The sequence below is a fragment of the Aspergillus ochraceoroseus genome (genome assembly GCF_002846915.1).
Source record: "Aspergillus ochraceoroseus IBT 24754 chromosome Unknown P175scaffold_1, whole genome shotgun sequence".
NCBI lineage: Eukaryota > Fungi > Ascomycota > Eurotiomycetes > Eurotiales > Aspergillaceae > Aspergillus > Aspergillus ochraceoroseus.
This window is the reverse complement of record NW_024468476.1, coordinates 2,285,274-2,310,170: the sequence shown is the minus strand read 5'-3', so window position 1 is coordinate 2,310,170 and position 24,897 is coordinate 2,285,274. Positions and strand designations below refer to the sequence as shown.

Sequence of the window (24,897 nt, the reverse complement as noted above, 5' to 3'; positions counted from 1 at the left end):
GCATATACACCCTGATATTTTGACTTGTTCTAGTTTGACCATGTTTCTCCAGGGTGGCTTTCTTATAGACTGATCTGCTAGCAATACAAACAGTACCAACTGGAAAGGCGAATAGAGAATGGGCACGAACAGTTTTTCATTACTTTTACCTGGGCTTTCTCCCCCTCCTTGTTCCTCTCCTCTCTTCTCCTACACGTTGGCCATTGGGTCTTCTTTCAACTGATATATTGGTCATGTTTAGGTTTGGCTCTGATGCCTTGTTCTCTTCATGTCCTGGGATATTTCAGTGGAACCTCCCCCCTCTTCTTTTTTTTTCTCTCTTATTTCTTGTTTCTGTTTCACATTTTCCATATATAATTATCTAAGGCGGGTTGATGGTGTCCTTTTTTTTTTTTTTTTTTTTTTGCGTTCTGAGTCCCATTTTGGGGTTTTCCGGCTTGAGGCTTGATGTCGCGGACGGCGTTTTTGGAATGAATATTTTGCTCAAGTCAGAAATTAAAGCATGATGATTATTACCTATTTATATATCCATACAGTTGAAATTATGAAGTGTGACCAGTTACTTTGTCATATTAGAAGAGAAAATACATTATTATGTAACTAGAGGATATCTGTGCTTGGAAGATAATTAACATGTAAAAAAGAAAAAAAAGAAAAAAGAAAAACACAGGGTGAATTAAAAAGAAAAGAAAAGAGAAAAGAGAAGTAACTGATGACGAAAAAAGGGAAAGGGGAACGAACGGACATATGGAAATAGTAGGCTGTATTTCGTTCCCATGATGTGATTGAAAAAGTGACTCCAAAACGACCTGGGTATGCTAAACAAAATTCAACCTTGAACACCCACGAACGCCCGCATTTGTTGGTCAATGAATTGAAGAAGGAAGGGGGGGGGGGGGGGGGAGAAAGTGGCATAGCATAAGCTTGGGATTGAAAACAGAAATAAGAGGAAATCATGTGAAGAAAGAAGAGAAAGAAGGAATCTCAATCACAACGATTCAGGAAGAGAAGGTTATGGGTGTCTGTTGTACATTCAACCTGATGTTGCGACCTCACGACTTTCCCACATGCGACGAATCATCATTTCTGCTTCGTTTGGCAGGAGCGAAACCTCGGGCTCTTCATCAACTGTAGAATTGCCGGGTGCAGCTTCGTCTGATGTTGATAGGAGGCGTTGGGATGGGTGCTGAGATCCTTGATGTTGAGCTGTTGAATCAGCGGAATCATTCACAAGGTCTTCAGGGTCTTGGAAATATGTTTGGGAAACCGAGCCCTGCATGTCAGGTTGTCGTCTGCTCACGAGTTGCCGAGATTCAGATGTATTAACGTTTTCGCTTTCTCCCGTCTGGCGTTTTCCATCCTGGAGAAGAAATAAAGCCGGCGCTGACATAGCGGAGTGGATCAGTGCGCCGCGTGACTCGGGGTTGGGGTTGGAAGCTTTAGTGTTCTTAAGAATGGCGTTCAGGCGATTCAGGCTATCACCTGTGGGCGACTGGAACCTCCGCACCACTGTGAGCTCCATCGCAGTCTTCTCGTATGCTTTGCGGATATGTTTCGTCTCATGCTGGTGCATCACCCCGCCATTTCTTGAAGCTCCATTCATAAGGGCTCTCGCGGCGTCGAACGGACCCGAGCCCGTCCTAGGTGTGCCACTGATATAGGTCGGATCCATTGCAGATGGAGAAGCACTTGCCGGCACTCCATGGGAATCAGGGGGAGAAGTGTTCAACGCAGCTGTTCGCTGCAACCAAAGCTTCTGCTGGGTACGAGAATGAGGCTCCGTTCCAGGCGGGCGGGAAGGGGGAGACGCTTTGGACTTTCTTGAGGTTGTACCCCTCTTAGGGGAAGGAGGTGTTTGAGGATGGTAGTGGGGTAGGAATGACGACGGCGTATTTGGGTCGGAGTCGGTTCTGGAAGTGCCAGTTTTAATAAATCTTGATACGCCACCCTCGATGGAGGACGAAGTTGCGTGTGTTTGACTTCCCGGAATGAGCGCTTGTGCAACATTAGCTGAGGAAAGAGGTCGTCGCAGGCTATCATGACCGGAGGCAAGGTTGGTTAGAGAAGCATTTCTTGATATAGTATCCACTGGAGCGGGAGCAGCGGTGGCGGAGATCGAAGACATGGCTGGAGGGGCTTTGGCAGAGTGTGACGGGCTGAGGAGACGAGAAGCAATGTCGCTGTGGTCAGAAGTGCGTTCTGTATCCCCACGATGCTCGTCGGAGTCAGACGATTGTTGAGGCTGTGGATTGTGATCGCTGTCGTGGTCGTGGTCCTCTTCGGACGAATCGTCGTCATGGAAGCTCCTACTGGTAGATTCTGGGAGGCTAGTCGCTCGAGGAAACTGAGGATAAGACCGCTTCACAAATGTAAGCGGGTCGACTAGCACTTCCTGATTCTCCTCGCTGTCTTTGGACTGGACGACGGAACCCCGTCTCGTACTCTCCGGCGACTGAGTTGTGTCCTCCCAGTCACCGTCGTCGTTGTCTGAATCTACCAGTTCAAACCCCACCGACTTCTTCTTTCCCGCGCCAGTTTGGGGGCGGTCCGTCACCAGAGCTTTTTTCGTTATAACACCGGTGGACGTATTCCGCCGAAGAGCAGGGCTCGAGTAGTTCTTCCTCATAGATGCGGTAGTGTTATTTGTTCCATCCACTGCTCCATCCCAGCGAACGTGATTATGACTGCCACGGGGTGGACTCGCTGCGGGCGTTACGGGGGCCGATTTCTTGCGCTGATGTAATTTATTCAGGTTCTTGCCAAATGAGGGGTTGCGACCGTGGGAGCGATGGCCACCGACAACGTGCGGTCGATGAGGTCGATGGAGGGTCCTTTGGGTGTGAGAGGAGTTAGAGAGAGACAAGTCACCCTGGGAAGAGGAGGAGCGTGTGACGACAGCGTGGGAGGAGACAGCACGGCGGGCCAGGCCCGGGCGCTTGACAGGGGAGGAGGTGTTGGAAGATGTCGGCATGGCGGCGTTACGACGAGAACCAAATCGGGCGAGGAGCAGCTACCGGCAGAAGAACTGGCCGCAACGATTGGAGGGCACACCGAACACCCGGGGTTTGGCTCAATCCGGAGGGTTCGATTTTAAACCCAGCGATAATGACGAGTAAGTATCACAGCAGAGACGGGGTTGTTTGTGGGTAAGTATTCGATTGATGACGGAAAAGAAGCAGGAGAAAAGGAATTATTATATCCTTTTTTTTTTTCACTGGACAAGCGTGGGGAGGGACGAGGCAATTGGTGAGAATATGACGAAAGACCGGGGACGATAAGAGTGGAGAGAGAAGAGGAATGAAGAAGAAAAGGAAAGACGGGAGCGGGAGAAGAGGAGGAGGGGATATTAGAGAAGGGAATGAGCTTTAAACAGCCAGTTGGGAGAGCGAGAGATGAAGAAAGAGTAAAGAGAGGATTGAAGAGGGGAAGAAAGGAAAGAAAGAAGAAGAAGAGGAAAATCCGAGGTTGGTTTAGTTTAAGAAGTGAATCTGGAGGAATGGTATGTATGGATGGATGTATTGTTACGCGTACTAGAACCTGGTCTTGTCCAGTCACTTGGAAATCAAAAATCTTCCTACAGCTTAAAAATGAACACTGCAGACAAGAAAAAAAGAAAGAAAGAAAGAAAGAAAGAAATGGCCTAGTATCATGAAATGATTGGAAGGGAACCTCGAGGCCAGAAAACAATCAATTCATCTGGTATCATAATTGTCACAGGGAAACAAGGACCATAACACAAACAAAATACCAAAAAAAAATAAAATAAAAAGAAGGATCGGGCCACACTACAACTCAATCAAGCTCTCTTCTACGGCGGGTTTGGATGGCGCCGGTGGCTGATACTGTACGGGAGGGGCAGGCGCGCTGAGAGGGGAGACATCACCACCATATGGACCCTGGTAACCTGGAGTCGCCTGCGGATACCCCTGGAAATTCGCTCCCGATGAGGGGGGCTGTTGGTGATGGTAATATACTTGGGTTGGCGGCTCCGGTGGTTGATGCTGGAGGACGGGTGGGCCAGTGGGAGGGGGAGGACGAGAATCTGTCGGCTGCATATACCCTGAAAGAGCACCGTGGTCGATGGGAGGTAGTTGATCGGGAGCGGGAGCATTCGGGGGAACTCCTGTTGGCTGATATTGAGAATCTCGCCTGGCCACGGGCGATCCTTGATAAGGTGTCTCAGGAGGCGGGAATGGGTTGGCATCTTGTTCCGGATAGGTGGGATTACCATAAAACTGGGAGGGGGGTGGCGCTGACGTAGGATAAGCTGAAAGATGGTTAGGGAGCGTGTTGGTGCTCGAAAGCTGAGGGGAGGTGATTGGCTGAGGATTTCCATTCCAATACATACTGGGGGACATAGGCTGTGGGGGGTGCTGTTGGTGTTGCATGCTGGGGCTGATCGCGCCACTGCGAAGGCCTGCATTCTCCCGTGGTTCTGACGGTGGTTGGGCGTAAGATGTGCTGCTGGCAGGCTGGGGTTGTTCGGCACCTGAAATTCCATAATAAAAGTTCTCGGCTCCTGTTTTCGTATCGGCCACATTCGGGGGCATGGATGGATAGATATTCGGATATTGAGAAGCTCCCGGGAGCTGTCCATAACCTAGAGAATGCTGGGAGTAGGCATTGGATAGGCGTTCCTCTAGCATGCGATCATAATATCGGACAACGGTAGACAGCTTGGCATGCACGTCAAGCAGTGTATCTAGAAGCTCTTGGTCAGTCTCGCCATTCCATCATCAGCTAAGGAGACTGGATTACCGTGCTTGCTCATAGTTTCACCATAACTGCGGGCCAACTTCGGCCGAAGCGCTCCGACGCTCTCATACAGCTCCTGAATCTGGGGTTCCCGGAGGATGGTCCCCGGCGGTTGATGTTGTAATCGGTCAACCAGAGTGGCAAAAAGATGGATATTCTCTACCTCGACAGGGCTCAGCTCATATGGATTCTTGGGCAGGGTGGTCGTGGTGTGCATTGCGCGAGGCGAAGAGTCTGGGACAGCAGTGTTCTTCAAGGCAGCCGCATGCTTCTGCTTGTGCTCTTCCATATCACGTAACGATGCCTCTATGGCAGCTTTCAAATCCGCATCCTCCTCCTCATCGGTGCTGGGTTGATTGGCCGCTTTCGGGGGCTCCTGGGTCGGCTTGGATTGTGGAACGTAACCTCCTTTATTTTGGACTTCCTCTAAGCTCATTTGCAAAGCTCGACGCAGGTCATCATCGAAGCCACTCTCCGCCCTGGCACCACGGGGTTCCATTGCATTTGACTTGGTGATCGAGTTGTTCTTGAAAGCCGACCGGTCTGCCAGGGCACCCTGGAGGAATGGCTTCGAAGTTAATTTGGCATAGCATCCATCGTCAACACGGACCGGCTGTAATATTCCTAGGTGGGGCAGAGGAAGGCTCTTGCTGGAACACTGCGCATCAAAGACGTTACCGCAATTTCGGCAATGGTGCTTGCGGTTCATGAAACTGAACGCCGTACGGCAGCGCATACAAACGTCGGAATCAATCCACTCTGGAGGCTAGCATACGGATGATTCAATGTCAGTATTGTACCTGAGAGTATATAGGTAGTAGACTCCGCTTACCGCACTGCTCTCCAGCATGCTCCCGCTGATTTCGGTCTTGGGTGGGAAACGGAAACCTTCATTCTGCAACTTTCGGTATGTTTCTCCCAAGTAGCCGAGGTCGAAGCGTCCTTGAGCCGCCATGGCCCAGTCTTGAATCAGTTCCAGCATTTTATCTTGCACATTGGAGTTCAAAGGGACACCTTCGGCCTTAAGAAGCGAGACCAGGTTGTCCATGAACTCTCTCGACGCGATTTCTGCCAGGAAATGGGTTCCGCCATTTTTGACGCATGTATCGGTTAACTAAGCAGAGAGATACAGTTAGAATGTGTGATATCGGTGGGTGGTGGATCAGGGAGGGGTGGAGCCAACCTTGAGGGTCGCAATTTGAATATTTGGATTCTTGTTCTCTAATCGTCGCTTCAAGGATCGCATGGCATCTTTTGGTTGGACACCCTTGGATCGAATCAGGTCGGAGATCTCTAAATTGAGAGCGATATCCTCTCTGAAAAGCTAATTAGCCACATACTGGTCAGGGAGCTGGTCCCAAGTCCAACCCTTACAGAGAAGATGAGGTTGCACGCTCGACCTGCTCGTCGAGAGGCGAAGTCGAAGAAAACCACCCCGCCATGCTGACGATGACGAGCAACGAATGCGCTGGTTTGGTGATGACGAGAATTCCGATACCTAATGACGCTGGAAGCCTGGGGATGGAGGAAGGCGTACTTGATGCGGGGAGGGAGAGGTTGAAGGCGGCGTAGGAGCTTGTATGAGATGGCAAGGGACTTTCGGGATGTCGGGGAGGGCCGGAGGAGGACGTATTGATATAAAGAATCGATGAAAGGAGGGTTCAAAAGGGCCAAAAAAAAAAGAGCTTCTTCAAGCGGAAAGCATGGGAGTTGAGAGATATCTGCCTCCAACAAGTAGCTTGTACGTACAATGGATGTTGTGTCGCCGCCTCCATTTGATGGCCTTAATTGGCCTGGGTGCCTAGCCAGCTGAGTCAGCATCCAGGACATGTGGCGTCATAGGCAAAGGCGGTGTGTTTCACGGCGTATGCAATACAGGACAGTACATCCTAAAAGAGAAACATACGCGGCAGAAAAAGGCGGTGTCCCGATTTTGTCCCATGGAAGATCAGGTGTTGCGTATCGGTATTTTACCGCATACATGATTACCCCAGACACATCCCGCCAGGCATATCCGATTCAACTCAAGAATAACTTAGTATACCTAACCGTCTCCCCACTAAACTCCAATCTGCGGATCGGAGGTGAGAAGAGGAGGGAGGATCAATCTGGTCTCTTTCCAGTTCTTGCACCCGCTCTTTTCGTCTGATCCCTTGGTCTCGTATTTTATTCACTCGTTACTTCGTCCTTTTGGCACATCATCCCGCGGCCTCACCTTCTGCCGTTCCCTTTTTCTCCAGCTTCGAATCAGAAGCTAGGCCAGGTCATGATCTGTGAAGCCTCCTCTTGACTCTTCCTATAATGGCCCCAGATGCAGCGACTCTGCCGTCACCGCCAACTTTTGCGCCGGGGGAGAGTATCAGCCGTCGTCCCCTCAGTAGCATCGTTTCTGGTGGGAGGCAAATTGAGGGACCTGGGCCGCATCAGAACGGTATCCCATTACGGTTTCCGAATATTAAGGATCTTCAGGATAAAGCGGCTGCCTTGGAGGTAACTGAATCTACACCGGTACGTATTTCCGGCATGGAACACGGACGCATGTTGATTTCGCTAACGAACGTTGATTGCCGATGTAGCTCATTGAGTTGTTGACGACGGCACAAGACGCCATCTCGAGATTTAGAAGCTTTGCAGAAACCGATCAACTCGGTAGCGCCTATGTACAGTATCTTCGCGCCTCCGAGATTACCATCAACCTCATCCCGCACCACCCAGATTATCGGACCGCTACCAGCCAGATTCCTGGATGGCACAGACAATTTTCAGAACTGATAATGGCAAGTTCACCATGATGGAAAGACCTTGTGTTGTGAATGCGAATTTATTTTCAGGGACCTGGGCTAATACTGAATCCTATTAGGCCGTGCGAACCAAGCAGGGGACTATGGACACAATCAAGCAACAAATTCTGGAGAATAACCTCATGACTAACGTGCAACCTGTCGGCGCTTCTTTGCCCAGCTCGCGGCGACCGGCACCTCATGTGATTCCTGCAGGGACTTTTCAATCCACATCTCTGCGTGGTCGTCAAAATGAGACGGAAAACAGTTCTACACGAATGCCTAGTCCTTCGGATTTCCAGGCGTTCGACCTACAAGCGAAACCGCAGAGGTATTCGACCCCTCCAGACGCACTTGCCCAGCGATTCGCTCGGTTAAAGACGACATCTCCCCCAACGAACGGGTTTAATTCAACGCATGAGGGCTTAAATGACACCACTCAGAGATATAATGAAAACCAGTCTCCTATTCCCTCGTCGTATACCTCTCCCGAGCCATCACATGGGTCGATCCTGAATTCTCCTCCCAGACGCCCCTTGGGACCGCGCAGTATGGGGTCTCCTCATAATGTACCTACTTTGCCTCCTAAGATTCCGATCAATACAGCACTTCCTCGTGCTCCAGACCCCGCCTACAGCCCAATATGGACGGTGCCTTCGCAACCTCCATCAAACCCTCCGAGAACCTCCACTGAGATCTGTCGTCCTATAAACCCGAGATACTCCCAGCTTGCTAACTCGCCCCGCGGAAGTCCAAGCCGCAATGATTTGGACGATAATCCTTATAGGTCCCGGACTCCCAACGGCATTCATGTCATGAAAGAGCCGAGTAGCTCAGCTGATCTACCCCACAATTCGACGATTGGTGCACAGGATCTGCTAGAGTATCTGCGTCGATATAATATTTTGTTGATTGATGTGCGTCCTCGAGATGATTATGACGGTGGTCATATATATGCGAAATCAATCATATGTATAGAGCCCGTTGCACTGAAGGAAAACGTCTCTGCGGAAGAGCTTGAAGAGCGCCTGGTGGTCTCTCCTGAATATGAACAGGCACTGTTCGAGAGGCGCAATGAGTTTGATATGATCGTCTATTATGACCAAAGCACCAGCTCGAATAGCTACCTCGCCGGCCCACCGGTGGGTACTACTGCACCCCATCTCAGGGCTCTCTATGATACACTCTACGAATTCAACGCCTATAAACCTTTGAAGGATGGACGGCCCCCTGCACTTCTGTTGGGTGGTCTTGATGCGTGGATTGACCTTTTGGGACAGCAGTCTCTTGCTACCTCTTCTACTGCCGCTGTAATCGCATCTATTCAACCAAAGAGACCTGTTGTCAAACCGGGTCGCCCGCTGGGAAGAGTTCCCACAATGGCCAGTGCCAACTCGAGCTTGGAGGTCCGAAAACGACGGCTCCGGAAACTTGAGCAATTGAACCCCGAGGAACTCACGGAGTGGATGGAGAAGTCAAAGACGGAAGAAATTGACACTAGTGCCTACATTGAAGAGGAGGAAGCCCTCGCGGAAGAGTCTGAGGAGGACCAGAGGGAAGCAGAAGTCCCGGCGGCACCGTTTGTGCGCTCGTACGAAGATTTCCTACGACGGTTCCCCGAACCGCATGCTATTCAACAGTCAATGGTAGCAACGGCGGTTCAGCCATCCGCTCCATATCCAAACTATGCCGCTCCCATGCCTCTTGCCCCGTCACGACCTCCACCTGCAGTACCACGTCGGAGCTACAGTGGCGTTTCGGATGGTCGACAGATCCAACCTACCTTGGCCCGACAGACCTCGGCGACGAAGACGGCCCTGTACACGTCGAGTTCGATAATCAATCGCCTCAAGCTTCCTCGAACGGGGCTGGCTAACTTTGGCGTGACATGCTACCTGAATTCGACGATCCAATGCTTAAGCGCCACGGTGATGCTGAGCAAATTCTTTATCGACAACCGATTTAGGTATTATGTGCAAAAGAATTGGAAAGGGTCTCAGGGTGTGATGCCTGGGTTGTACGCCAATCTGATCCGGTCGATGTGGAAGAATGATGTGCAAGTGATCATGCCTACTTCCTTTCGGAATTTTTGCGGGCGGCTGAACCAGGAGTGGGCAATCGATCGGCAGCAGGATGCCAAGGAGTTTTTTGACTTTGTTGTCGATTGTCTGCACGAGGATCTCAATATCAACTGGCAGAGAACACCGCTTCGGCCGCTGACCTTTGAGGAGGAGATGCAAAGGGAGAGAATGCCTGTGTCCAAGGTCTCCAAGATAGAATGGGACCGGTACTGCCACCGCGAAGAATCCTTTATCTCGTCACTCTTTGCGGGACAGCATGCCAGTCGACTGCGGTGTACAACCTGTAAACGGACGTCGACGACGTACGAGGCTTTCTACAGCATCAGCGTGGAGATCCCCGCCTCGGGGAAGGGCGACATCTACCAGTGCCTGCAAAGCTACTGCAAGGAAGAGATGCTGAGCGGCGACGAGGTGTGGAAATGCCCGTTCTGCAAATGTGAGCGGGTGGCGACCAAACAGATCATCGTCACCCGAGCCCCCCAGATCTTAGTGATCCACTTCAAGCGATTCTCCGCCTCCAAAACGCAGAGCGCGCGCAAAATCCACACGCCGATTGACTTCCCTCTCCACGGGCTCCGAATGGACGATTTCGTGTTCTCGCCGCCGGGCGGCCAGGTTGCCGTCCGCGAGACGCAGAACACAGGGTTGCAGGATACAACCTCTGCGACGGATCCTCCTTTCACGTACGATGCATACGGGGTTTTACGACACCTTGGGTCGTCGATGGGGAGCGGCCACTATATCTCTCTCGTGCGGGATGCATCACGGCAATGCTGGCGGAAGTTTGACGACGGGCGCGCAACGGATTTTAAGCCGCGTGATCTATCATTCAAGGATCGGTTGCAGAACGAGCAAGCGTATATTGTATTTTATGAGCGAGTTCCTGCGAAGTAAGAGCAAAAAACCCCCCCCCCCCCCAAAAAACCCCCCAAAAAACGGGACTGTTGTTGTTCGTATTAGACGTCGTCCTTCTGGAAAGAACGAGTGCTATGTGAGATGCGATATTATGATTTTTCTTTCTTTACATAACCGAGTTCAGGGTGTATGGTAGCGTTTATTTGCGAGGATATATAGAACTATTATATTATGTATTCTGTGAGAATATATTCTCATACTATATGGTGAGGAAATTCCCGATTAGGCAGTCTGCTCCTCAGGCACTCTGTTTCTCTGACTTTCTGAACTCTTGTAATAGAATAAACCCTTTGAATAGAAATAATTGATTCTTTATTAACATCACCAGTAGTTAACTCACCCACTATCTACCTCAGTAGTTATGAATGTTAACAGTAAACTATCCCTGACTAAACAAAATTACACCGTCTCCGATTCGCAGAGAGGTGCCTGTTCTCTCAGGCCACAGTTGACCCTGGTCCAGTCGGGGAGCGTCAATAAGAAAACAGGAAAAATGAAAACAAGAGGATTCTCGAGATCTAAAACAAGATGCAGATTCTATTCTATCCCGAGTATATCTTTCGGATCGAATTTGCGACATTACCTGGACATTTGATACTAGTTACCTCCAGTTTGGCGGAGAAGCGGTCGGATCACATTCCCCCAACTGATTGTCGGCCCCCGAATTTCTTCTCTCTCTCTCTCTCTCTCTTCACGTTCTTCTTCTCTTCTCTTCTCTTCCCTTCTTCTTCTTCTTCTTCTATCTTGGGCTTGTTCATTCTTATTTTCATCAACTCTCTCTTTGCTTTGCAGTTCTTGTGTCTCATTCATCCCTCCTGTAAGTCTCTCTCTCTCTCTCTCTCTGTCTCAACGCTCCCCTTTCCTTATCCTCCTGCTTTTTGCTTGTTGCAGGACCAACTCCCAATTACCGCTAGCGAATTTCAAATTTCCCTTGCACTCTTCTCTTACCTAGCCTCCGTCGCTAATCTATCTTCCCCCTCTCCCGTCTCCAGTTTATTCCACACCATGGCTGCCGACAAGGAACTCACCTTCAAGGAGGTTGCTGCCCACAAAACCAAGAAGGACCTCTACCTGATCGTCCATGACAAGGTCTACGACTGCTCCTCCTTCGTTGACGAGCACCCGTACGTTTCTCTGCCCTGTCCAAACGCTTGAGCCCGCACCACTAACGACTGAATGAACGAATCCAGTGGTGGTGAGGAGGTTCTGCTCGATGTAGCCGGTCAGGATGGCACCGAAGCCTTCGAGGACGTCGGACACAGTGACGAGGCACGAGAGATCCTGGATGGTCTGCTCGTTGGTACCCTCAAGCGCCTGGTACGTTCCTTTCGCATCTATCCTGCCCCTCTTGACTCCACTGGGACGTATAAATTAACAGCATGTGCTCTTTCTTGTATTAGCCCGGCGACCCTGCCCCCGCGGCCAACACGCAATCCTCCTCTAACTCTTCCGGCCCCAGCGCCGCTGCCGGCCTTGGGGTTGGTCTGTACGCCTTTATTCTGATCGGTGGTGCTGTCGCCTACGCTGCTTATCAGTACCTCGTAGCCTCTACGGCTGCCGAGGCTTAGTAGACGCGGCTACGATGGAGAAAGCGAAGACAAGAGAGGGATATGCGAAGATGAGATACAAGTACCATACCATACTATACCATATTATACTACAATAATAACAAACAAAACTCCAAAAAAAAAAAAAAAAAGAGAGAGAGAGAAAGAGAGAGAGAGAGAGTGTGTGTGTGTGTAGATTCCCAAGATAACATATATACATTTATCTAATGAGAGAGAAGAAGAGAAGAGAAGAGAAGACAAAAAAGACCTCGCGTCTTATTTTCCATTTTCACTATTTTTTTATTTCTGTCCGGTAAAGCGAGGAAGAAAACACCGCAACCCTAATCCGTGAAACTGACTCCTACTTTCAAGTGACACCAAATATATATGTATATATATATACTACTAGTACACACACCAGAGTACTATAGTCACTTAATTTAATCCCCAGGTAGAATTGATACCTACCTCCCTTCTCCGACTGAAATATATCTCGGTATTACATCCATACCCCCATTTACTAGGAGTTAGCTCTCCTCCGCACCTCAGTTCGTTCCTCACCGGGATTTTTCCGAGATTTGGAAACTACTTTTTTGATTCGGATTCTGGGTTCTGATTTATTTGGGTGCTTGGATTCTATTTCGGTATGTTATATTATGTTATATTATATTATATTATATTGTATTGTATTGTATTATACTGGTTCACTCGGGTCCGGAATCCGACGGGATTTTCACTCCGGACTTCTATCTCCATACTCCGTACATACAAGGCTTATCTATCGAATAAATAGGGACGAACTTGGAGGTACAAAAATTTTGTTGATTATCTAAATGTAATTCCAATGTATAAGAGTGAAGTAGTCAGGGCAGGGCAATGCCAAGTTAAAAAAAAGGGGGGGGAAGGAAATATAACACATTCTTTTGATCAACAATACAAAATATAGAAAGAAAGAAACCACTTCCTTAGATTCACGGCACTTAGATCTCCCATGCCTTCACTACTCCCTTTGAGTTCTTCAGAAAGAAGAAGAAGAAGAAGAAGAAGAAGAAGAATATAAAAAAAAGAAGAAAAAGAAGAAAAACAGAAGGGGGGAAGCAAAGTCAAGGAAAATCATCTCGAGCTACCGTTCAATCCGGCGCGAACGGCTTCCAGGATCAGATCCCGGGCCTGCTCCAGATGTTCTTTGCCCCCCTTGATCTCGATCGCCTCACCCTTGGCCTGGTCCTTGGGGACGTTGATGCGGCACCCAGTTTGCTTGCGGATCGCATTGATCTGGCTACCACCTTGGCCAACCACGAATCGGTAGGTCTTGGGATCAGGCAGAATAAGGTATCCAGTGGCAGACTGCTGCGAGGCGGAAGCGATAGCCTTCTCCAGAGCCGCCTTGGCCTTTGTCACGTTGTCTCCCGATCCAGCGAGAACCCACGGGATCGTCGCAGGCTCAGTAGGATCACTATCCACAGGGCTGTGATCAACAACCTTCCAGGAATGAGCCTCGACACCCTCGCTAGGCTCGTCAGTAACCAGGGGGAGCGAGGAGGGTCCATTAACAGCGCCACGAGAGTCTTCTGCAGCAGGCTTATCCGGGACTTGTTGACCAGCATGATCCACCGTCACCTGGTAGTCGTTGCGAAGACGACGGAAGAAAGAGCCATTGCTAGAGATCACATGGTGCAGGTTGCAGGGAACTTCAACAGTCACACCCTGTTGATCCTTCAGCATAGACAGAATATGTTCCTTCGCCTCAGCAACAGCTGTGCTAGGACCCTTCAGCTTAACATCGGAGCGACCGGAACCTTGCTTGGGAATGTCCAGAGTGATGTTGAACTGGGATTCAATACCGCGTCTGGTATCGCCCCCGCGGCCAATAAGAAGACGGTGCTGCACAGGAGGGATCTCAACGTTGACAACAACCTGGTCGTCACGCTCCTTCACAAATTGTTCAATCGCAGCAATGATCTTCTCCACAACAGCGCCATTGCCTTCGAGTCTAATGGTGGTCTCGCTGCTCTCGGGACGAGGGAATTTGACAAGTCGCGAAGCACTCGAATCGGCAGGGCCACCGGCCTCAGCGACGATCTTACGAATGTTGGCGCCTATGATGACCTTGGTTAGCGATAGGAAAATTGGAATGGCGAAGGTGGGGGGGGGGGGCTTTCAAAAACTTACCACCACCACCAATCAAAGACTTGTGGTACTTCTTCTCAACTTCAATGCTGCGCGTTACAGTGGCGTCGAATTCGCTCGACCGCGTCTGCAGAATCTTCTTTGCTTCCTCGACCTGCTGCTTGGTACCCTTGATCTTGATCTGCACACGGCCAGAGGCATCCGGTGCATCATTGACTCCTGGAACATCAATTTGTGCACCAGTATCGGCGCGAAGTTTGTCCATCTCGCGTCCACGCTGGCCAATTAGCGATGGTATTTGGCTCTGGGCAACAGAGACCGTTGCCGAGTGGGAATGATCAACAACCCACTGCAGCAAGCTAAGAAGCTCATCACGGGCGGCATCCGCACCCTTGCTAGGTCCTTTCACGATAACTTCATCGACACCTTGCTGGGGTCGGGTTGGGCGTACGCTACCAGCCTCACTGGAAGTATCCGCAATGGACTGGTCATCGCTGATTGCCAAGGCTCTGGGGAACTGAACGCGAACGGAGTATCGGTCCTGAAGTCGGTTGACCTGGCTACCCTTTTGTCCGATCAATTCACGGTGATACTGGGCAGGGATCTTGAGAATATGAGTTGTCTCGTCCTCCAGCTTCTTCCCGAGATTGATGATTCTTGTCTTCGCAGCATCAGCTTTGGCCTTAGGTCCTTTAACCTCGACCTTGCCATTCTCGACCTTGATATCGACATCGAATTCGTCGCGAAGCTTATTGATGTTCTCACCCCTCTTGCCAATGAGGAGGTTCGCAAACTTCTGGGGGAAGTCGAATAGGGTTGTGTAACCCCGTTCCAAGTCATCCTTCTCCTGTTCCACGACAAACGCTTGCAACTTCGCAGCTAGATCATCTACCAGGCGGGAAGGACCACGAAGAGCAACATCCGTGTGAGGAGTCGCTCCACCGTTGCGGCTGGGGCCACCTCCAACAAGAGCACGGACCGGAATGTGATCTTCACCCAATGTTTGTTGCTCACGAGCGATGAACTTTCGCACCTTTTCTTGGTACTTGCTTGGAATGACGACTGACTTGGTCACAATGTCATTTTGGTCACCCAAAGCGCCCAAAAGGCATTGCTGAGCTTCGAGAAGCGCCTTCTCAAAACTGGCGAGCTCGGCTGCCGAAGGGCGTTGACGGGGGATCTCAAACTGAGGCGAGCTGGCAGAAGGACCTTCATACACGAGAACCACATCAGGACTGTCAACGTCTTCAGGGACAAGCAGGTGAACACCATAGTCATTGCGCAGTTGAGGAATGGTGCGGGATTGCAGGTAAGGGTGGAAATAGGGGTCAACAGAAATATGGCGGAGTCTGGCAGGAGGGTGAGCCTGAACCAGGTTCATGATGTCAGATCGCGCACGGATAGTGTTCTTTCCATCTCTGGAGTAAACTTCCCACGTAACTGGTCCATCCGTAGTAGGGGAGAGGGCAATCCGCGCATCGTACATGTTTTCTAACTCCTTGATGATTTGTCGCTGCCTAAGATAACGGGTAAGAGCCCGAGCATGGGCGTGAGGCCCTTGAGGGGCGTTGGGGTGTTGACGCGACAGGTCAATGCTAGCCATTTGCATGCTGGTGGCTAGGTCCATGGCCCGGTTGATACCGCTCTCAATACACTCAAGCGGACCTGTGACAGTCAAAAACTCGGTGTCATCGGATGGAGGGGGCAGCACAATAGCACATCCAGTATCAGCAAGGAACTCATGCAGCGCATCAGCGTTATCGCCCAGGATGAACTGGTGCTGGCCACGGTTGATGGCAAGTTGACGAAGAGTCAATTGGCGCTGCAAGCCGGCGGCAAGCCTCTCAATCTCAGCGCGAGCTTCCTGAGTGGCATTGCGTTCTCCGGAAATATTAATGTGTCTGTCAGACACAGGGGCAAACTGAACGTGGCCAGGATCGGCTTCCTGGGGTGGTGGCTGGCTTTGCCATGTATCATACCGTGGCACATGAATCTGGGCCTTGGTGCGCTCCTCAATGTTCCTTAAGTTTGAATTATGAGGACCGGCGATGAAGGGGAAGAACTCGGGTGGGATTGACCTCAGGCGCAGGTTCATGTTCGAGGACCGCTCCTTGACAATAGCTTCGATTTCACGGCGCGCCATTTCGGCTGCGACAGCATCACCTTCGATCAGTACGTCGATAGTATCCTCATCGTCCTCTTCTTCTCCCGTCGATGGATCCTCTGCACGGGGAACTTGCACACGAGCACCTGTGCGTTGCTGGATATCTTGAACGACAGCTCCTTGTCGGCCAATGATGTGAGGTCGGGCAGAGGCAGGAATTGGCACACGCACAGATTGCTGAAGGCAAAATTAGTTTTAAAACACCCCACAGCCAAAAAAAAAAAAAAAAAAAATGAACAGGAAACTTACCTTTGAACCAACTTGCTGGGCCACCTGCTTGAGGGCTTGTCGAACCGCCTCCGCGGAGCCCTTGCCCTCAAAAATGATGGAGCCACCGGGTCCTCCACGCATATCAACATTGGCCTTTGATCGCTTGGATATATCGCGCAGAATATCCCGGAGGGGCTGTTTCAGCTGTCCTCTCTGAAGCATCTGAGAAGGCGCTAGGCGAAGCTGTTCCATATGCTTTCCGGGGAGACTCATAATCCTGGGGACATCGGACCCAAAACCTCCGGGACCTAGTTGATGGTGAGAAACAGGGTAAACCAAAATAAGGTACAGTATTAAGGGCGAAATGAAGACGTACCAGCTGGCGCACCGCTGGGAACACCATTGGCGACAGCCGCAGCGGCGGAACCCTTAGCACCCCAAGCAGATGCAGCGGGTGCCTTGGGCTTCGGACCACTTCCCAGAGCAGGAAACAATTCCTCAGATTGTACATCAAGCGTGGGCGCCTTTCTAGGAACAGGCTTTGGGTTCAATGGCGCATCAGTGGTCGCCGGTGTCGGAGCCGGCGCGGGGGCAGCAGCAGGGGCTGAAGCGCTGACGGTGGCGGACGGGGGAGGGTGTTGAATATCGTCTTCATCCACAACTTCCTCCACTGTTGCCTTGTGCGCCTCATCGCGTGCATGCTGTTCCTCCAGCATGGCAGCCCTAGACTTAGAGCTCGATGCTCCGCCATTCACAATGGCGCTGGGGCCCTCGGAAGCCATGATTGGACGATCGGGGGGATTTTTAAAATTCGAAATGAAAACCTGTGGAGAGGGCACAAATCACACTGACACTCGAGAAAGTTCCGAGATTAGCACGACTATCGCACTAGTAAGAGGTCAAAACTTACCCGAAGACGTCAGCGTCGGAGTGAAATGTAGGACCTGACAACAGAGACCAGATAGAATAGAACGGGTCAAAAGGAATCAAATCCCGGAAAAAAAAAGACAGAACCCGATAGAATGGATGCAGAATCTTCCCCGAGAAAATTAGCAGGAGGAAGAAGAAAAAGATAAATTGCTAATTGCACAGGCTAAAAGCAAAACAGACACTGCATCACAAAAAGCAGGCGGAGAGAGAAGATGAGAAGAAAGAGAGGTCGAGGTGAGTAGGAGGGGGAGGGGAGGTGAAGAGAGAGAGAGAGAGAGAGAGAGAGAGAGCGAGTGAAGAGAATTGACAGCTGGAAGGCTGGTTGATGATGATGGGGGACTGAGAGAACAGGAGGAGGAGAGGAGGAGAGGAGGACAGATTGAGGGCGTGAGTGGTCGGAGTGGAAAGACTGGGGGAGGAATAAGTCGTTCCCTTTTCCATTGGATGGCGGCGGAGCCGAGAGAGACTTACCGGAGTAGGTACTGGTACGAGACGCGCGCTGGGAGTGAGCCTCAACTTGAGGAAAGGGTTTGTTTCTTTAATTCTTGAAGATTTATTGGATTCATTCAAGCATTCAGATCTACTTATTTTTTCTGGTGAGTTGATTTCCAAATGAGAAAAGTGCTGGGCTGGATTATTCCCCTTCTTTGCCAGTGTTATGGTGGTAGCCTACCACACACACTTTACTAGGCCCGATAGTTGGCTACTCTCTTTCGCTGAGGTTCACCTAGGTAGGCAATCAAGTAAGCCTCGACTTGGGAAAATTGGAAGACACCGTTCTGTTTTCTCTAGGGAAATAGTGTTTTATCTGCGGTGAACACTGGTGTTGTTGTTATTGCCACAGGTATCCTCCTCCCCCGAAGCCAGCATCCATCGAGGGGACCTTGGTTTCGACTCGAGTCCAGACTCCAAGATAGCAGACCAGACCACTTGGGGGATCTATAATAAACCCTCCGTTCCTCCAATTCTACTACGCCTTTGCTTTCCTCTCAATCTTGGGAATGGCAGGTTTTGCATCCAGACACGTGGTTGAATTCTTAACAAGAAGTCTTATACTATCGGGAAAATGTTGTTGCCTTCCGCGCGGCCGGTCTTTCGAACCGAATGGAATATTTCATTTTATTCGTACAGTACAGCCTTTGTACATTTTAACTCATCAGGGGCGAATCTCCGCATCCAAGTCTATCAATTGATTCAATGCACCCTAATTCAAAGCGAAAATACTCTTGTGTGGCTTAACAGTCTCCCTGCGGACTTTCATCTATGTTCTTCCAGAGGGCCTTCGCTGGGCAGTTTGAAGCCTGTCGTATCGCCAAGCCTTGTCTTTGCCACACATTCTTCTGATGATTTTAAAGGTGGCAGTGGGACGATCCGGACATCAATCGATCGTGGTGTTGCGTCTGGATAGGAGGTCACAACGGTCTTCAAGTCCTACTGTTCTCACCTAACCTCCTGGCCCACAGGTAGCATTGCGTTATCAAGGTGCCGAAATAGGGGATCGGTCCTCTAAATAAGTTAAAATCTCGTCATGCCATGTGCGAGGACGATAAACTTTCCGTCCGTGCGAAACTCAAGACGTACGTTCCAAGTTGGCTGCGTGACGATCTGAATCCTCACATATTTTTTCGAACCTCCACACGCTCAGGGTTGTGTTAGAAATAGATTAATAGACGGGTTAATCAAGGGGCCCTGTCAAGTCCATCTCCCAACAAGATCAAGAAGCCCAACGAGGGACCTGTAAAGTAGTAAATGATCTGTATTGCATGGATAGATCGGTGTATCTCGACAACTTGACCAACAACTCCCTAGGTACGGAGTACAGTCGATTATGATTTGACAGCTGGACGTTTGCAATCCAGCAGAGCAGGGAAATTTGAAAATTGACTGCTGGAACGACAAGGCGCACGCCATGTTGTGGCGAGCAGGGGGAAAAATTTGTACCTATCTGGCTGACTGGTGACAAGTTGTTTTTGGGAGGTGATTGTTCCTGCAGAATTACATCGAGTAATTTAACTGCAGCTTGGAGGGATCGATTGCTTTTGTTTTTATCCTTCTTTCGCTTCGGGGTTGGATGTGGAATTCATCAGTATGGCCGGTTAATACACGTCATGTCATACAGACCTCGAACAATAATGTGACAGGGCGCCTTGAAGGAAAGAAATTGGATTCCATCGGGGTCAAGACAAGACAGGGTTAAATAACTAGTACTCAATAAGAATAAAATAATGCCTATAGCACAGGCAATAATAATGCCAGTGTGTGTGAATATTCTGTGGAGGAGAGGTGGAAGTGGGCAGGAAATGAGATCCGCCCCACTTTCCCAGTCCGGCATTGGTATAAAACGCTGGGAGGTTTACTTGATGGTTATTTAGGTAGGTTCGAAAATATCATTACCTAGGTCGGTATACCTGTACCGGAAGAGGCACCATACCATATCTTCTTGCTTCGTTGGCCTTACTCCAGGGAAATTATCTCCGTGTATCAAATTTCAACTTTCAAGCCTAAAAGTCTTAAGGGGGTTGAAGAGAGGGGGTGATGGATCATGGTACTAATAAGGGAATATGCACTACTGCTAGCTTACTGGGTCCAGGACGTGTCTAGAATTTTTGTGTCTTATTCGACTTCCCATTTCAGACAGTATCTTGAGTGTTTGAGACCAGTGACGTATGTTTGGACAAAAGTACCTGGTTTAATTATTAGTAGTAGTAGTAGTAGTAACTAGTAGTTAAAGTCGAAGAGTTGAGCATGGATATAGAACGAAAGAGGATAAATTTGCGTAGGAAGGAACCTCAATACTCTGGTAAAACCATCAATACCAATTGCCAGCCAGGTGTTTTCTGTCAAGTGGATGTTCTTTGTCGTCCTTCTCCTCCTCCAGTAAGTCTAATAATAATCCATCGCGGTAAAAACGTTCGTATGTAATTTCACAGAACAGACCGTTTCGCTTGTCGCTTCAACAACAATTGACTCTTCTCTCCTATCGCTGGTCCAACCTCTCTTTCTCACAACCAACCTGTCTAGCTAACTAAATAATTAGTTAACCATCATTCATCCAATTCTCCATCTTCTTGTTTTTTTCTTTTTTTCTTTTTTCTTTCCTCCTTCTCTACTCCCCCATCTCTCACATCCTGTATATTACTGACAGCTGCATCACTCCTCCTTGTCTCCTGTATCTTATTGCTTTTTGCTGTCTTGCAGACCCAGTGTGCTGAGCTGTCGGTTATCTGCAGCTTCCTGCATCCTTGTTGATTGCTCTCTTTCAACTTTTCAATTTATTACCAAGTTACCCGGAAATCTACCTGTCGCGCGTCTCATCCACCCTCCCTCTTATCGTTTTTTATCCATCAGCCATTCTCCACGTGCTAACCGCCTGCCGTACGGTCGCCCGCGGCAGCCAGCTTCTTTCGCTTCCCTCCCTTGCGTCGTCCATCTGGATCTTCTTGCATCCCATCTTACCACCGACCCGTCGTGTTATCTATCTTACCATACAGTATCACCTTCCGATTTCCACTTACCTCTTCTTCCCCGGAAGGGATTGTGTGAGAGAGAGAGCCTGAGAGAGAGCACGCACCGCCTCACCTGGTGGCTTCCCCCCCTCTCACCCTCCAATCAATCGGTTTAGTCCAACTCATCTTGTTACCAATCGACCAATCTGTCCCTCCCTCCCCCCCCTTTAAAATCTGCGCGCCATGAATCACGATAGTTTTTCATCTTTGAAATTTCGTCGCCCGTCCAGCAAACTCCACAAGGACCCTCCGAGTTTTAGTTCACGAATCCTCAGAAGTGAGCAGACCAACACATCACTGAAACGACACCCCTCCGCGCCTAGCTACCCGCGTTCCTCAGCTGCTGGAAGTAGAGAACACCTGCGCACTCGATCTAACGCATACGGCTCTTCCTCATCCTCTCTTGACCAGCATAGTGGTGGACCATCTCCGGTTCTTGCAGGCAACGAATCTGGCTACTTCCACAGCAACCAAAATCCCGCCAAACCCCGTCTACCCTTCTCAGGACGGTATTCGCTCAACGACCAGAGTTCAGATGAATTGATTGGCGCCCCATTCGACTCCCGGGCTATGCTCAGTGCATTGGACGAGAATACTGCTGAGTCTGACCGAAGTCCTTACGAACGTCCCCCCGAGAAACCCCCGACCCTACGCTCCCAAACCACTCCTGATCCACGAGGTTTGAGACAGTCAGCGAGTTTTACCGCTCTGCACAACCGTATGGAGACGTTTCCAAGTACCACCAGCAATGACCGTCCGACGAATGCGAAACGGTACTCCGACGAAACCACCACGGTCAAACCGCTGGGGACCGGACGAAGCAAGAAGAGTAGTTTCTCTAGCTTTGTGAACAGTATGCTAGGCTCTCCCCGCGGTATCAAGATTTCTGCCCCCGAGAACCCAGTCCATGTCACCCACGTTGGCTACGATAACCAGACGGGCCAGTTTACTGGCCTGCCGAAAGAATGGCAGCGATTATTACAAGAAAGTGGTATTTCAAAGAAGGAACAGGAGGAACACCCACAAACCATGGTTGATATCATGAGATTTTATGAAAAGAACGCCCGTGGGGATGATGAGGTCTGGCATAAATTCGATCATGCATATCCGCAGCATCAAACCATGACCAGCCCTATCTCCCAAACGGGTGGACCATCACCGTATGGCATTCCCCCGCAGCGGACGTCTCCTCCTACAAGCCCTCGATTCCCGCAAAACCATGAAGGCAGTTTTGAAAATCCACGTGCTCCACCCCCTATCCCCCGTGGAGCTCCCGCGGCAACCCAGCCCATGTCCCCGCCCCTAGGAAGTATGGTGCCCAACCGTGCACCTCCTAAACCCCCAACTCCGGCCAACTTGATACCGACCCGTCCTGCACCGCAACCTCCGACCGCGAATTCCTACTCTAGCATTCCAACGCGGCCCGCCGTTCAGGATGCCCATAGTCCCCAGTTTACCACACCCCCAATTCCAGAAACGGAACCCCTGCCATCGGAATCCTCCCGGAGTCGGTCAAATTCCAAGACGAACGGCACTCAGGGACCATGGGTACCACCAGCTAGTGCGGTGGCAACTCCAGCACAATACCAGCAACAACAGGAGCAGGCTATGGTGGCAGCTCAGCAGGCCCTGGCGAACAAACAGCTTGAACGTAGTCGCAGTCAACGCCAGCAACAGCAGTCTCCCCGACCGGAACAACAGAAGCTGATCGTGCAACCGGCACCTCCTCTATCGCATGCATCGCCGATTGAGGACTCTGCTACTGCCCAAACTGCGCGTGCTGCTCCAGCAGCACGTCCCCGCCAACGAGCTCGCCAAAGCAATGCAATGGATGTTAGAGCTCGATTGGTCGCGATCTGTACACCTGGCGACCCAACCAAGCTTTACTACAACCTCAACAAAATTGGTCAGGGTGCATCTGGGGGTGTTTTCACCGCATATGAAGCTAACACCAATAATTGCGTGGCCATTAAGCAAATGAATTTGGATTTGCAGCCGAAAAAGGATCTTATCATTAATGAAATCCTTGTGATGAAGGACAGCAGACACAAAAATATCGTTAATTTCCTGGACAGCTACCTTCATGGGTTGGACTTGTGGGTGGTAATGGAATATATGGAGGGTGGCAGTCTGACGGATGTCGTCACATTTAATATGATGAGTGAAGGACAAATCGCCGCTGTCTGCAGAGAGGTAAGCCCCCCCCCGGCGATGGACCTAATTTCCTGTGCAGCAGCTTATGTGAATCTTTAGACCTTGAGTGGCTTGCAGCATTTGCACTCGAAAGGTGTAATCCATCGTGATATCAAGTCCGATAACATTCTTCTTTCGCTGGATGGCAATATAAAATTGAGTGAGTTGTCATTTTCGATACCTACTCTTGACTTTTCGCCTCCCGATCTGACGATTGCATAGCCGACTTTGGCTTCTGCGCTCAAATCAATGATTCCCAGAACAAACGAAACACCATGGTTGGGACTCCATATTGGATGGCCCCTGAAGTCGTAACAAGGAAGGAATATGGCCGGAAGGTCGATATCTGGAGCTTAGGGATTATGGCTATTGAGATGATTGAAGGAGAACCTCCTTATCTCACCGAGTCCCCCCTCCGAGCCTTATACTTGATTGCTACCAATGGCACACCTACAATCAAGGATGAACATAACTTATCGCCGGTCTTCCGCGACTTCCTTCACCTTGCGCTCAAGGTAGACCCTGAAAAACGAGCGTCAGCCCATGACCTGCTCAAGGTATGTCCTTGTCGTCCTCTTGACTTTTTTTTCTGAGCTGTGGCTAAGGTTAATTCATTTTCAGCATCCCTTCATGTCTCTCTGCGCGCCTCTTTCTCACCTATCCCCCCTTGTGAAGGCGGCCCGCATTAGCAGAGCGCAGGAAAAGGCGCAGAAAGGCGGACCTTAGATCTCGCCTATCCTGCTATCTCTATATGTTGATGTTCTCCTCTCTTCTCTCAGATACCCATTACCCTCAAATGTTTCATCTTATGCCAGATTACGAAGCTCTGGTATTGCATAATGACGCCCCTTTTCTCTCTCCTTTTCTCTCTCGAACGTCCCTTTCATTACGGGCTCCCCGGCTCCCCGGTTTTCAACGTAAATGTGATAGATGGCGATGACTTGACGGATTTTCTCTAAATATTCCTCTGATTTCTGTTACTCACCATGGGATTTGCAGGCCTTTACCTCTTGATTTGATATTTCGTATATTCCCCTCCTATATTTGACGGCTTTTTGCATACCCTTAGTGTTGACATTATACCATCATTTGTGTTGAAACATGATGGAGCGCTGCTGTACGTCCTCCTGAGCCTGCTGTCCTTCCTGGTTGCGAGTATTTTCATTCGCGCTTCTTTCCCCTCCGCATCGCCAGATTTGTTGTTGTTGTTGATGATGACGACGATGGATGAGGATTCACTATGAGCTCGGCTGTGTTCTTTACGTATTTATATGGTTTCTATGCCTTGACCTTGGTCTTTTCTCATTGTACTGGGTTTCACTGAGGCTCTTGATGATTCATGGGGCATTTTTCGACTGCTTATGGCAACTCAAATAAAAGTGCATGGATTTTTTTTTTTTTTTTTTACCCAGCTAATAATATTCTGTACTGGCGTTGGGGGCGAACAATAATAGGTATCCACCAAAATTTGTTTATCCAAGTTGCTCTCCATGTAGTCTAGATAGATAGTTCAAAAGACCAAAAAAAAAGGTAGACTCATTAAAGAGACATCCACCCAGGGGAATTAATCTAGCACTCTAGCAGCCCCCTCAGGACCCGTTTAAGGGGGTTGCTCACATAAAAATAGGACGGGCTGTGAGGCTGTGAAAATGACATCGTCATAACGAGCTTGCTGGGAACGTGCGC

At 49.8% G+C, this 24,897-nt stretch overlaps 6 protein-coding genes across 6 annotated transcripts; 3 read left to right on the top strand and 3 right to left on the bottom strand.

Moving 5' to 3' along the window:
• Positions 1–902: 902 nt before the first annotated feature.
• On the bottom strand, positions 903–3,462 carry P175DRAFT_0497558 (uncharacterized protein). Its single transcript, XM_040896309.1, has one exon. The coding sequence runs from the start codon at positions 2,969–2,971 to the stop codon at positions 1,034–1,036; it is 1,938 nt and encodes a 645-aa protein (XP_040755824.1). The 5' UTR covers positions 2,972–3,462; the 3' UTR covers positions 903–1,033.
• Positions 3,463–3,495: 33 nt separating this feature from the next.
• On the bottom strand, positions 3,496–6,487 carry vps27 (ESCRT-0 subunit protein VPS27). Its single transcript, XM_040896308.1, has 6 exons — positions 6,130–6,487; positions 5,939–6,071; positions 5,588–5,869; positions 4,759–5,521; positions 4,349–4,702; positions 3,496–4,267 (listed from the first exon to the last, which is right to left on the bottom strand). Exons 1-6 carry the CDS (start codon positions 6,195–6,197, stop codon positions 3,786–3,788), a joined length of 2,082 nt encoding a protein of 693 aa, XP_040755823.1. The 5' UTR covers positions 6,198–6,487; the 3' UTR covers positions 3,496–3,785.
• Positions 6,488–6,785: 298 nt separating this feature from the next.
• On the top strand, positions 6,786–10,534 carry P175DRAFT_0553708 (putative ubiquitin C-terminal hydrolase). Its single transcript, XM_040900507.1, has 3 exons — positions 6,786–7,263; positions 7,332–7,532; positions 7,616–10,534. The coding sequence occupies exons 1-3, from the start codon at positions 7,057–7,059 to the stop codon at positions 10,508–10,510; spliced, it is 3,303 nt and encodes a 1,100-aa protein (XP_040755822.1). The 5' UTR covers positions 6,786–7,056; the 3' UTR covers positions 10,511–10,534.
• Positions 10,535–11,536: 1,002 nt separating this feature from the next.
• On the top strand, positions 11,537–12,099 carry P175DRAFT_0427176 (cytochrome b5-like heme/steroid binding domain-containing protein; the record flags this gene model as incomplete). Its single annotated transcript, XM_040893220.1, has 3 exons — positions 11,537–11,655; positions 11,722–11,848; positions 11,932–12,099. The coding sequence occupies 3 exons, from the start codon at positions 11,537–11,539 to the stop codon at positions 12,097–12,099; spliced, it is 414 nt and encodes a 137-aa protein (XP_040755821.1).
• Positions 12,100–12,793: 694 nt separating this feature from the next.
• Positions 12,794–17,810, bottom strand: P175DRAFT_0553706 (putative RNA binding effector protein Scp160). Its single transcript, XM_040900506.1, has 5 exons — positions 17,493–17,810; positions 16,959–17,429; positions 16,622–16,890; positions 14,251–16,549; positions 12,794–14,177 (listed from the first exon to the last, which is right to left on the bottom strand). The coding sequence occupies exons 2-5, from the start codon at positions 17,362–17,364 to the stop codon at positions 13,192–13,194; spliced, it is 3,960 nt and encodes a 1,319-aa protein (XP_040755820.1). The 5' UTR covers positions 17,365–17,429; positions 17,493–17,810; the 3' UTR covers positions 12,794–13,191.
• A 3,391-nt stretch (positions 17,811–21,201) lies between these two features.
• pakA (mitogen-activated protein kinase kinase kinase kinase STE20) lies at positions 21,202–23,937 on the top strand (the record flags this gene model as incomplete). Its single annotated transcript, XM_040895744.1, has 4 exons — positions 21,202–23,211; positions 23,272–23,371; positions 23,434–23,768; positions 23,833–23,937. 4 exons carry the CDS (start codon positions 21,202–21,204, stop codon positions 23,935–23,937), a joined length of 2,550 nt encoding a protein of 849 aa, XP_040755819.1.
• Positions 23,938–24,897: the final 960 nt, after the last annotated feature.

Excerpts from the sequence above, each read along its gene's own strand:
- vps27 (XM_040896308.1), bottom strand. The coding sequence starts at position 6,197 with ATGGCGGGGTGGTTTTCTTCGACTTCGCCTCTCGACGAGCAGGTCGAG. Across the intron at positions 6,072-6,129 it reads CGTGCAACCTCATCTTCTCT|AGAGGATATCGCTCTCAATT; the intron begins GTAAGGGTTGGA and ends TTAGCTTTTCAG. Across the intron at positions 5,522-5,587 it reads GCATGCTGGAGAGCAGTGCG|CCTCCAGAGTGGATTGATTC; the intron begins GTAAGCGGAGTC and ends TCCGTATGCTAG.
- P175DRAFT_0553708 (XM_040900507.1), top strand. The coding sequence starts at position 7,057 with ATGGCCCCAGATGCAGCGACTCTGCCGTCACCGCCAACTTTTGCGCCG. Across the intron at positions 7,264-7,331 it reads AGGTAACTGAATCTACACCG|CTCATTGAGTTGTTGACGAC; the intron begins GTACGTATTTCC and ends TTGCCGATGTAG. Across the intron at positions 7,533-7,615 it reads AATTTTCAGAACTGATAATG|GCCGTGCGAACCAAGCAGGG; the intron begins GCAAGTTCACCA and ends GAATCCTATTAG.
- P175DRAFT_0497558 (XM_040896309.1), bottom strand. The coding sequence starts at position 2,971 with ATGCCGACATCTTCCAACACCTCCTCCCCTGTCAAGCGCCCGGGCCTG.
- P175DRAFT_0553706 (XM_040900506.1), bottom strand. The coding sequence starts at position 17,364 with ATGGCTTCCGAGGGCCCCAGCGCCATTGTGAATGGCGGAGCATCGAGC. Across the intron at positions 16,550-16,621 it reads CCCAGCAAGTTGGTTCAAAG|CAATCTGTGCGTGTGCCAAT; the intron begins GTAAGTTTCCTG and ends TTTTGCCTTCAG. Across the intron at positions 14,178-14,250 it reads GTCTTTGATTGGTGGTGGTG|GCGCCAACATTCGTAAGATC; the intron begins GTAAGTTTTTGA and ends AGGTCATCATAG.